This window comes from Scylla paramamosain, chromosome 5, assembly GCF_035594125.1.
Source record: "Scylla paramamosain isolate STU-SP2022 chromosome 5, ASM3559412v1, whole genome shotgun sequence".
NCBI classification, from domain to species: Eukaryota; Metazoa; Arthropoda; class Malacostraca; order Decapoda; family Portunidae; genus Scylla; species Scylla paramamosain.
This window is the reverse complement of record NC_087155.1, coordinates 21,753,276-21,766,034: the sequence shown is the minus strand read 5'-3', so window position 1 is coordinate 21,766,034 and position 12,759 is coordinate 21,753,276. Positions and strand designations below refer to the sequence as shown.

Genomic DNA, 12,759 nt, shown 5'->3' with positions numbered 1-12,759 from the left:
ACACAGCTGATGAATGCTCATTGTTGATATCACCTCATATCTTCCCCATTTGCTGTGCACATCCTCAGTATGTGACTGGGTGTAAAGCTACGGCTTCCATCACTAAATCCAAATGATAAATGACAGTTTTATAATGTTTTAAGCAGGGAGTGACCTCACAGTTGCAGACTGTAAGAGAACTGCACAGCTGCCAAGCATGCAAGTACAGGTCACTCTCTAAATCAGCATCACTATAGGGGTGACAGAGGCTGTGGCATGCTCACTGCTGTCATTCCTGGTGGGGCTGGTGGCATTGGCAGTGGCATGCCTATTATTATGTTTGGGTGTTGTTGAAGTGGCAGAGGTTGCAGAATGCTCAGTACTATCACTTGTGGTGAGGCTGGTGGCATTGGCAGTGGCATGCTTGGTATTATCAGTGGGAGTAGCAGAAGTGTTTGGAGTCCCTCATGTTACAGTGTGACTTGAAGGGAAACTGACCTCCAGCATTAGACACAATTCGCATTAGAATATTGCCTATTATTGGTGACCTGGCTGTATTATTAATATCTTTCAGCATATGTGCATTTGGAAAAATGCAGTGATACAAACTTCCTCTTATGCTAATTATCCTTTTCATTTTCCAGGTCACTCATGAGATAGGAACTAGAGCGAGAGAGATAAAAAGAAGATGGCTGATGATCGTGAGTTGCTTTGCTTCTCTGATTCTTTGGAAGAAGAGGATGAAAAAGAACAATGTAGTGATAAAAATGTGAAGGAGCTTGGATCCCTTGATGACTCTATTACACTGGTATTTATGCTTTTCTCCCTGTTTTTAGTTTTGTTCTGTACTTTTTTTATATGACATCAAGTACAGTAGCTTAAATTCTTTTTAGAATTATGAGGTGCCAGATTGAGGTCAAGAATTCAAGCAGTTGAAATATGTTGACTTCATAAATTCTTATAATGAGGAATGAATAGATGATGAAAGCAATGTATGTTTGTATTTGCATATCTGGTACATTAATTAAGGATGAGAAAATTAAATGTGAAGTGTTTGAGGGAAGCAACCACAACACCTTTTAGTTACTTGACCATATAGAAAGAATGGCAGAAAGTAAATGAGATGGAAACAGTGTATGAGTGTGATGGATATGGTAGGTATGTGAGAGAGTTGGGAAGAGAATGAAGGGATTAGAGCATGCAGTGAGAAAATGTAAGGACATGTCTGAATGTTTCTTCAAAGGCAGCTGAAAAGGGATTGTGTGAGGGATCCACAAGCTCCCTCCTTTGCATTTTTAGGATAACAGTGAGAAAAGGTGTAATGCAATTTCTTGACTACCTTCCTTTAAGAGTGATTTTAGCTTGATGTATACTACATTGACCTAAATTTGGTTGATATGCATATATTGTGGTTTTTTATATTTGAGAGGGTAGAGACTACACTAATCCTCCCTGAAAATCCCTCACCTGCACCACACTCACCTCCTTGTCAGTTTGAAAAGTGTGCTGGACGCAATGTATTCCAAGTGACCATGTAACATGCTAGAGAGAGAGAGAGAGAGAGAGAGAGAGAGAGAGAGAGAGAGAGAGAGAGAGAGAGAGAGAGAGAGAGAGAGAGAGAGAGAGAGAGAGAGAGAGAGAGAGTATTTCGCAATAATCATGCCAAACCCAAGCAGAGGAGGATATTAATTAGGTGTAGGAGGTAAAAGGAGATAACAGCCGTGATCCTGTGTTATTAAGTAGTGCTGATAAGACTCTCGGCCAATCACAAGCTGGCAGACTATGTGGTAGGATACTGAATTAACCCAAGGGGTGGTAACACATTCTCAATGGCCCTGGAGGATAGGAGCATGATGAGCACCCTATCCTGTCCTTATCCTGGGGAGAAGGTGTTACCACCCCTTGGGTTGATTAAGTATCCTTCTGCATAGTCTGGCAGCTTGTGATTGGCCAAGAGTTTTATCGGCACTACTTAATAATATGGGATCCATGCTGTTGTCTCCTCTTACCTCCTATGCTTAACTAATATCCTCCTCTGTCTGGGTTTGACATGATTAATACAAAATACTCTCTTTTAGCAAGTTATATGGTCACTTGGAATACATTGCGTCCAGTGCACTTTTCAAAGGAGGAAGTGAGTGTGGTGCAGGTGAGAGATTTTCAGAGAGGACTAGTGTAGTCTCAACCCTCTCGATTATTACAATACATATGTCTGAGCTTTCAACAAAAAATAAAATCCTAATATTGATATCTTTTTAAGTTTAGAGATGATTCCATATAATAACCTTAGTAACAACTTGAAAAGGAAAAGTTACCTTCTTAGCAGTATTGGTTCAGATAGAGGCTTGCTTGGGATTTGGCTGTTTCTTGGCTGAAATGTAAGTATCATGGATGGTAACTGATAATATTGCATTCATCATCAATGCTAGAGTCCACTTTTTCATTTCTCATTCCTTTTGATAAAATAGCTTGTATATAACTATAGTTTGAGGGTCTTCTGTGTCTGTTTGGTACTGGTGTGGAGATGACTGGTGGTTATGGAGTACAGAGTTGATGGTGATGAAATGGATGAAGTGAAGGGCTGTGCATCACCTATGGTAGGCAGCAAGTGGAGTGGAATAATTCTATTAAGTTTCTCCTTTCTTTTCATAATCCTTTTTTTCTGTTGTAGAATATTCTTTTCTTCCTTTTCTTGCTTTAGAAAGGGTCTTGGGTTGCTATCAAGTTTTTAGAATATCACAAACTTGACAGGGAGAACTGCTGATAAAAGTCACTGTAGCTTCAATATTGGTTTGTGGGTAACTGAGAGGGGTAGGAAGTGATAAGGTTAAACAATTACCAATTCACTCTTGTTGCAATAAACAATATATTATTCTAAATGATAATTATCACTTGGATGAAGTTTTGTAGGGATGTTGATCTCCTATAAGTACAAAACTGTAATGAATTTTTGAAGATGCAGTTGTAGTGAAATAAATGACATATACTAGATTTCTAAAATGATAGGATATCAAGATACTTTAATGAATATGTATAAATATCAGTAAATTAACAAATGAGCCAAGCAATGTATATAGTATGTATGGATCCAACTGCCTGAGCTGATAGTAGGCAGACAGCTAATATATAATATGTGACAATGATTTTCATTCCTTAAAGTCTTCTCTCTGTCTTTCTGCCCCTCTTGCTTTTTCAGTGATGAAAATGAATTTTGTGATAAAACTATCACCATAGAATGAGAAGAGGTTGATCATTCTTGCTTGAAAATAGCCAAATAAAAAAAAAATCTATCAATATAAAAGTCATCATTGCCCAGAGGTAGCACAGCCAGTGGCCAGCCCATGGTCCTTGGCAGATGTTGAGCATGTAGGGAAAGCTTTGTCTTCTGGCATGCCCAGGTTGATCAGAGGGATGCTAAAAGCAGCTTGGGTAATCTGCAGAAGCATAGATTATAAATCAGTAAGAGATAACAGATCCATTGTTTTCTAGTGATTTATCAGTAAAATAATAGGCACTGTTGTTATTATGCAACTCTATCTTTAGTTTGTGAGCAAGAGAGGGGTCATACAGAGGCAGGGAGAGTCAGAAATGGATTGTCAATCAGGTGCAAGTGGCGTAAATGGGCTCATCCCAATACTTACCAGGCATCGCAAGGTTGAAGAGAAAGAGATGGAATCATTTCCTGTCCTAAAGGAGAAAACCCTTAAAGAATCACTATTTCAGCAAAGAAATTTAAATGTGAGTGTATGTGTGTATGTGTGTGTGTGCACATGTGTGATTATACCAAGTTACCTAGTTACAGTAGAAGGTCTAATCAGTGCTCAAAATGTTCCAGTCCATATCTCATTTATTCTTTCTTTTAAATTTTTTACAATTACTTTCTTCTAGTTCATTCTAAATATTTATTCCTCTATGTGAAAAATATGTATCTTACCATCACTCAACATTTAATCTTCTCAGTATATTCTTGTATCTCTTTAAACTGAAGGAGATCACCTGCCAGGAATAAGGGAAAAAGTAAAGAAATGATCTTCTGATCTCTCTTTATGTTTGACCTACTAAACTTGGGACATTTTTATATTAAAGGAGGTGGTTGGCTTGTCTGTTTGGGAGGAAGAGTCCAACTGACTGTGCAATGGATTGCATATTTTAAATTAGCATGTAAAATGCTAGTAGGTAGAGTTGAAGATGAGGTGCTGATCAGATGGCAAAGGCTCAGTTATATGAGCATTGGGCATAACCTTAGAGGAGTGATGATGACAATGCATACAGTATGGTACTTATTACTTGAGTGTGGTGGAATGTGAATTTAATGTAATGATTTGTATGTTTTAATTTTCTTTCAAAGGTGGCAGCCATATCTACAATACACCCAAGGGCTTCAGAAGTAAGTGGAGAAGATGTTCCAGATGGCTGTTTCCCTTCCTCTTCTAAGGATTCGGGTAAGGGAAAGGATGTATTGTACGGTGAGCAACATTCATGATTAGAACTCCCACTGATGTGAGCGTCACATTGCACAAACTGGCATCTCTCTCCTTCTTGGTCTGAAAAAATCTGCCAGGAGGAAATAACTTCATGGCAACTTAGATTAGCCCCTCATATGTTTTTGAATGCATAGAATAATCGATTCACTGTTTGACACATTGACACAGGGGAAAGTTATCTTTTGTGTTGGCTCTTGCCAAGAAGAGAAACAAGGGCCACTAAAAGTGCCTGTTGTGTAATAAGACAATTCATGTTCAAAACCGGTCTTGTCCATTTCCCTCACTTATAATGCTTAACTTCTCAGTGTTTTGTTATGGAAAATATGTTTTATATATATATATATATATATATATATATATATATATATATATATATATATATATATATATATATATATATATATATATATATATATATATATATATATATATATATATATATATATTACAGTAAGATTGTGAAACTAGGGATTTCGTGAAATCATTAAAACTTTCAGGTAATTCGTGAAATTACTGTTTCACTTTGTGACTTCATGAAATTACTAAAATATCTAGGGATTTCATGTATTTTCTGAAATGATACTCCAGTTATTTCATGAAATCCCTGATGATAGTACATACATAGAACAACAGAAAATTTATTTTGAAATTTTATTCATAAATCATCATATCATAAAAATCATGTATAAAATCAAGTAGAATGTATTAGGTTAGGTTAGGTTCACTAGGCAGCACATCATTACTTACACTGTACAACTGTGTGAGCTCTACACAACATGAGAAATAACATAAATAACATGGAAAAAATAACATGGAATAATACTTAAACGCGGAGTAAGGAAGAACACACTTACCTGTCCAATGTCCAAGGCAAGTCTGACAGGTCTAGAAGCAAGTTTTTGAACCATTGAAATTCTGATTCTAGAAGCAAGTTTTCAAACCACTGAAGTTCCGACCATTCCATCTCTAAGTTGAGAGTGGTTTGAAAGATCAACTTGTTCGAGCACCCTGTCTTGTTATTCACCACCACCTGCTCAAGGACTATCAGCCATGGCTGTACATTTTGTTTACTCATGACGAGGCTTTGAGGTGATGAGGGTTTACAGTGAAATCAGTAATTACATGAAATCCCTAAATATTTTAATTATTTCATGAAGTCCCTAAGTGAAACAATAATTTCACGAATTCTCTGAAAGTTCTAGGGATTTCACGAAATCACTAGTTTCACAATCTTACTGTACTATATATATATATATATATATATATATATATATATATATATATATATATATATATATATATATATATATATATATATATATATATATATTAAGGTTTCATAGTTTTTTTAATGTATGATAATCACATAATGTATACGGTTTAACTGTAATTATGTATATAGCTATATTTTATTTCACTAAATTTCTCTTTTCAGTTTTTCTCTTTCTCCATCCTTGCCATTCTGTAACATTTTCTTAAATTTTACTTCTTACTTATCATAATCATAACTGTACACTTTCATGTTTTTTTTTATTTTCCACACACACACACACACACACACACACACACACACACACACACACACACACACACACACACACACACACAGATGAGGAGGAAAGCAGTGAAAAGGTGGGGAACAGCATCTTCTATGTGGATAGCCAACAGGAGAGCCCGTCTGATGAAAACCGTGGACAGCTCAATATGCTTTCAGCAGCCTATGAGGTGTGATTACTGTTTGGATTTATTTATCTCTTTATTTGCTATTACTGAAGAGAGAGTTGAATCAACAAAGAAAATTTTTTTTCTCTCCATAATTTGAGCTGACTTGGTTTCCACAGAGCCTTGACTATGACACATGTGTCAATGCTGCTTGGCTGGATGAGGAGCGTACAAAAGGCTACACATTTGTAGTGAAGAAGGATGTAGCACGGTGGTTAGTGGTGCTGGTGACAGCTGTGCTCACGGCACTTGTGGGCTGCTGCATTGATATAACCATTGAGTCTCTTTCCAAGTTCAAGTATACGTGGTTGAAGACATGTATCCTTATCTATTATTGTGGTGTGTGTGTGTGTGTGTGTGTGTGTGTGTGTGTGTGTGTGTGTGTGTGTGTGTGTGTATATCTTGTCACAGTATACAGGACTTCAGCTACATTGGTATGATCTTGTCTCCATATTTATAATTTTCACGTCTTTCTTCAGCTGATGCACATCTCTTAATACCATCAAATTAATTTTCAGATATCTATACTTTTGTGAAAGAAGCTGTGCTTTTTTTGTTACTCAAACTGTGTATTTTTCCAACTTTCTCTTTTTTCTTCTTTCAGATGATTTAGTACCTAAAGCTGAGTTACTTATATATGACACAGCCTTCACTGGTTGCTAGTGTCAGTCATCTGTGACATGTAGACAACTTTTGGCTGTGTTATCTTTTTGTAACTTAGTCACTGATGAAATACTTTATTTGAGATTCCCTCTTTGTAGAGGCAGTGATGTTGTGCACTGGAAATATATTAGATGAGTTAAAATCTATGAACATTACACAAAATAATTGAGGTGTTATTGATTGAACTGGTTAAAAAATTTGATTCATGTTTGATTATGATGCTGAATTATTAAAACATGTACAGAATTGTGTTGACCAGGAGATTGAATGTTAGAGTAATAACCATGAGGACAATGAGTCATGAATGAATTATTATATGATAATAAAGAAAGCACCATGTTAGTACCTTAACTGATTCCCAGACACAGACTATGGAGTGGAACATGGGGTTCTTATCATACCATACCTCCTGTGGGTAGCACTAAACATTGGCCCAACTCTTGTGGCTGGCTACCTTGGATCCTATGTTGAGGTTTGTATGTGTGCAATTATCTAGTTGTATACAGAGTCTGAGCTACACTTAAAGAAGTGTATATATATATATATATATATATATATATATATATATATATATATATATATATATATATATATATATGTGTGTGTGTGTGTGTGTGTGTGTGTGTGTGTGTGTGTGTGTGTGTGTGTGTGTGTGTGTGTGTGTGTGTGTGTGTGTGTGTGTGGAGGGGGGGGGTGCTTATGTATACATGTATGAATCTCACACATGACAAATTCTTTTCTTTTTCTTGTAGCCAGTGGCAGCTGGCAGTGGAATTCCTCAGGTGAAGTGTTACCTGAATGGTGTCAAGGTGCCTCGTGTTGTTAGGATCAAAACTCTTGTCAGTAAAGCAGTAGGGGTGACCATGTCTGTGCTGGGAGGTTTGGCAGTAGGCAAGGTATGTGTATATTCCCCATATTGTGTTATGTAGAATTTAACTATGCATTTACTCACCTTGTCTCTATCTCTCTTATTATTCTCTTTAGATTAAGGGTCTTGGACATATCCTGCATAGACCACTCTTACATTTAAGTTGTTCTAGATTTCTGTGCTTATGTATAGAATGTTATATTTTTTGTTGTCTTCTCTCTGTGTGATCCTTTTCTACTTTTTCCATTTTCTTATCCATCCCATTATCTTATCTATCTTCTGAGTCACATTCAAATTTTCCATATTTCATTTTCTTGCTCCCTTCCAAACCATATATACTTCATTCAGATCTCCCTTTTTCCCTGTTTTTGCTCTTGGGTTGGAAACTTCAATGACCAACAGGCTTTTCTTGTAAAGCATATCTCACAGCCTTGTACATCATTCCATCTTCCTGTGCAACACATAATGGAAGACCTTATCTCTGCTGGCAACAAAAGGTCTAATATTGTTTTTTCACCTCATAGGAAGGTCCCATGATCCATTCTGGAGCTGTGATTGCTGCAGGGGTGTCTCAAGGCAAAACTACTTCATTCAAGTATGACTTTGGTATCTTTGAATACTTTCGTGAAGATCATGAGAAAAGAGACTTTGTGTCAGCTGGTGCAGCAGCTGGTGTGGCAGCAGCATTTGGAGCACCTGTAGGTGAGACTGACAGATTAACAGAGAGAGAGAGAGAGAGAGAGAGAGAGAGAGAGAGAGAGAGAGAGAGAGAGAGAGAGAGAGAGAGAGAGAGAATATTTGGTTATGGAGTGTACATGGAGGAGGCAGTAGACACCTGCTGAAACGATAATTACTCCCAGTGAGGTCTAAAGCACTGTTCAGGGGGTGCTGTGAACTTATCATTAAACCCAGCTGTGACCTCACTGAACGTTTCCCTTTGTGTCTCACAACACAAGGGGGCAGTCACAGCCTGCCCTCTAAAGACAACTCTCTTCCTCCACAAAACTACAAGCACCTAATAACACACACACCCTTCACTCAAAAATTTTAAAATCATGGCGACTCCTACACAAGCCTCGGAGTCCCCATCTGGGGAGGGGACCATAAATGTCCCCAGGTCGGACTGCCTTTCCGTCGACAACCCTAAGTGTCTTGACACCCCCCTCAACTTTTTCTTCATTAACTTCTGCAACATTCGCGGTCTAAGATCTAATTTTCAATCTGTAGAACACCACCTCTCCTCTTCTAAACCTCATCTTCTTTTCCTCACTGAAACTCAGGTGTCTGAGGCAACTGACAGTAGCCCCTTTTCTGTTCCCTCCTATTTTCTCTATCCTCATTTTCGATCCAAAGCTGGATGCTGCGTTTATGTGCGCAATGACTTAACCTGCTCTCGTGCCCACGCTCTTGAATCTTCCGAGTTTTCCACCATCTGGCTATGACTACAGAGTCATTCTCATACTAAATTTATCTGTGCTGTATACCTCTCTCCTAACTCCTCTGACTATAAGAAATTCTTTGACTACTTAACTTCCAAAGTGGAGCACATTCTGACCCTCTTCCCTTTTTCAGAGATCTCCATTCTTGGAGACTTCAATGTTCACGACCAGCTTTGGCTTTCCTCTCCCTTCACTGACCATCCTGGTGAACTAGCCTACAACTTTGCTATCCTCCATGACCTAGAGCAGTTGGTGCAACACCCTACTCGTATTCCTGACCGTCTTGGAGATACGCCCAACATTCTTGACCTTTTCCTGACCTCTAATCCTTCTGCTTATGCTGTCACCCTTTCTTCTCCGTTGGGCTCCTCCGATCACAATCTCATATCTTTATCTTGTCCTATCACTCCAATCCCTCCTCAGGATCCCCCTAAGCGAAGGTGCCTCTGGCGTTTTGCCTCTGCTAGTTGGGGGGACCTGAGGAGGTATTTTGCTGATTTTCCTTGGAATGACTACTGCTTCCGTGTCAGAGACCCGTCTTTGTGTGCTGAGCGCATAACAGAGGTGATAGTGTCTGGCATGGAGGCGTACATTCCTCACTCTTTTTCTCGTCCTAAACCTTCTAAACCTTGGTTTAACACAGCTTGTTCTCGTGCTATACATGATAGAGAGGTGGCCCACAAAAGGTACTTAAGCCTTCCATCACCAGAATCTCATGCACTTTATATTTCTGCCCGGAACCATGCCAAGTCTGTTCTCCAACTAGCCAAAAACTCCTTCATTAACAGAAAATGTCAAAACCTTTCAAGATCTAACTCCCCTCGTGATTTCTGGCATCTAGCCAAAAATATCTCCAATAACTTTGCTTCTTCTTCTTTCCCTCCTCTACTTCAACCAGATGGCACCACTGCTATCACGTCTATTTCTAAAGCTGAACTCTTTGCTCAAACCTTTGCTAAAAACTCTACCTTGGACAATTCTGGGCTTGTTCCTCCCTCTCCTCCACCCTCTGACTACTTCATGCCACGTATTAAAATTCTTCGCAATGATGTTTTCCATGCCCTCGCTGGCCTAAACCCTCGGAAGGCTTATGGACCTGATGGGGTCCCTCCTATTGTTCTCCGAAACTGTGCCTCTGTGCTTGCACCTTGCCTAGTCAAGCTCTTTCAGCTCTGTCTGTCAACATCTACCTTTCCTTCTTGCTGGAAGTTTGCCTACATTCAACCTGTTCCTAAAAAGGGTGACCGGTCTAATCCCTCAAACTAGCGTCCTATTGCTTTAATCTCCTGCTTATCTAAAGTTTTTGAATCTATCCTCAACAGGAAGATTCTTAAACATCTATCACTTCACAACCTTCTATCTGATCACCAGTATGGGTTCCGTCAAGGCCGCTCTACTGGTGATCTTCTGGCTTTCCTTACTGAGTCTTGGTCATCCTCTTTTAGAGACTTTGGTGAAACTTTTGCTGTTGCCTTGGACATATCAAAAGCCTTTGATAGAGTCTGGCACAAAGCTTTGATTTCCAAACTACCCTCCTACGATTTCTATCCTTCTCTCTGTAACTTCATCTCAAGTTTCCTTTCTGACCGTTCTATTACTGCTGTGGTAGACGGTCACTGTTCTTCTCCTAAATCTATTAACAGTGGTGTTCCTCAGGGTTCTGTCCTGTCACCCACTCTCTTCTTATTATTCATTAATGACGTCTCCGCCAGTTTTTCTCACCCCCCCCAGCTGCTAACTCTGTACAAGGGCCTTATCCGTCCATGTATGGAGTATGCTTCACATGTCTGTGGGGGTTCCACATGTCTGGGGTGGTTCCACTCATACTGCTCTTCTAGACAGGGTGGAATCAAAAGCTTTTTGTCTCATCAACTCCTCTCCTCTAACTGACTGTCTTCAGCCTCTCTCTCACCGCCGCAATGTTGCATATCTAGCTGTCTTCTACCGCTATTTTCATGCCAACTGCTCTTCTGATCTTGCTAACTGCTTGCCTCCCCTCCTTCCGCGGCCTCACTACACAAGACTTTCTTCTTTCTCTCACCCCTATTCTGTCCACCTCTCTAATGCAAGAGTTAACCAGTATTCTCAATCATTCATCCCTTTCTCTGGTAAACTCTGGAACTCCCTACCTGCTTCTGTATTTCCACCTTCCTATGACTTGAATTCCTTCAAGAGGGAAGTTTCAAGACACTTATCCACCAATTTTTGACCACTGCTTTGACCCTTTTATGGGACTTGCATTTCAGTGGGCATTTTTTTTTATTAGATTTTTGTTGCCCATGGCCAGTATCCTTCCTACATAAAAAAAAACAAAAAAAAACATGAACCTTATCAAGAATTTTTCATCCCTTTTCTTCACAACTTGCCCTTTCCCACATTATGTACATCTAATGCAACCTGGAAATTGATAACTCCTGCACTTATCACATTTTACTGATGTTAACACATTTTACACATTTACAGTGTTATAATTTTTTCCACATTTTTTTCTTGTAAAAAAATCTGTCTATCTAAACATCAGGCCTACATCTCTGCAAAGGGAGGAATCCAATACACACACACACACACACACACACACACACACACACACACACACACACACACACACACACACACACACACACACACACACACACACTGCATAGTGTAGTGGTTAGAATGCTCGGCTCACAACCAAGAAGGCCTGGGATCGAATCCTGGGCATGGCAAGGCAAATGGGCGAGCCTCTTAATGTGTAGCCCCTGTTCACCTAGCAGCAAGTAGGTATGAGATGTAACCTGAGGAGTTGTGACCTCGCTGTCCCAGTGCGTGGTGTGTAAGTGGTCTCATTCCTACCCAAAGATTGGTCACTACGAGCTCTGAGCTCTTTCTGTAAGGTAACAGCTGGCTGGGTGACCAGCAGACGACCATAGGTGAATCACACACACACACACACACACACACACACACACACACACACACACACACACACACACACACACACACACACACACACACACACACACACACCGTAATGTAGTGGTTAGCACGTTCAGCTCACAACTGAGAAGGTAAAAGTTCAAGTCCCTGGCATAGTGAGGCAAATGGGCGACCCTATTAATGTGTAGCCCCTGTTCATCTAGCAGCAAGTAGGTATGGGATGTATCCTGAGGGGTTGTGACCTTGCTGTCCTGGTGTGTGGTGTGTGAGTGGCCTTAGTCCCACTCAAAGATCAGTCAGTATGAGTTCTGAGCTCTTTCTGTAGGGAGAACGACTGGCTGGGTGACCAGCAGATGACTGTAGGTGAATAAGACACACACAAATCCTAAAACTAAACAAAACTTTATATTAACTTTAAGTATATACATGCATATAAAGAGACATCATTACCAGTATTTTTTGCTCTACCTTTTCCTACAGGTGGTGTTCTGTTCTCTTTGGAAGAAGGCGCAAGCTTCTGGAATCAAGCATTGACTTGGCGTGTCTTTTTTGGTGCTATGATGTCTGCTTTTACTTTGAACTTGGTGCTGTCAACTTACAATGGGGTTCCAGGTAAGACCTACTGGATAAAGTGTGCTTGAATGGCCACTAGAGAAGCAGGGATTAGTTCTGCTGCTTCATGATA

General features: G+C 39.6%; 1 protein-coding gene across 7 annotated transcripts in view; it reads left to right on the top strand.

The window, feature by feature from the left end:
• Nucleotides 1–12,759, top strand: part of LOC135100655 (H(+)/Cl(-) exchange transporter 7-like) — a 31,477-nt gene that overhangs the window by 3,306 nt on the left and 15,412 nt on the right. For 5 of the 7 annotated variants that reach the window (XM_064003754.1, XM_064003751.1, XM_064003753.1 and 2 more), the window contains exons 2-9: nt 624–787; nt 4,328–4,421; nt 6,073–6,188; nt 6,305–6,503; nt 7,211–7,320; nt 7,601–7,744; nt 8,241–8,418; nt 12,555–12,686. In XM_064003754.1, the coding sequence (XP_063859824.1) occupies nt 668–787; nt 4,328–4,421; nt 6,073–6,188; nt 6,305–6,503; nt 7,211–7,320; nt 7,601–7,744; nt 8,241–8,418; nt 12,555–12,686 (1,093 nt within the window). In that variant the 5' untranslated portion in view covers nt 624–667. Of the gene's footprint in view, nt 1–623; nt 788–3,539; nt 3,718–4,327; nt 4,422–6,072; nt 6,189–6,304; nt 6,504–7,210; nt 7,321–7,600; nt 7,745–8,240; nt 8,419–12,554; nt 12,687–12,759 lie in introns of those variants that run through there. The other 2 variants (XM_064003756.1, XM_064003750.1) reach the window with 2 other exon arrangements.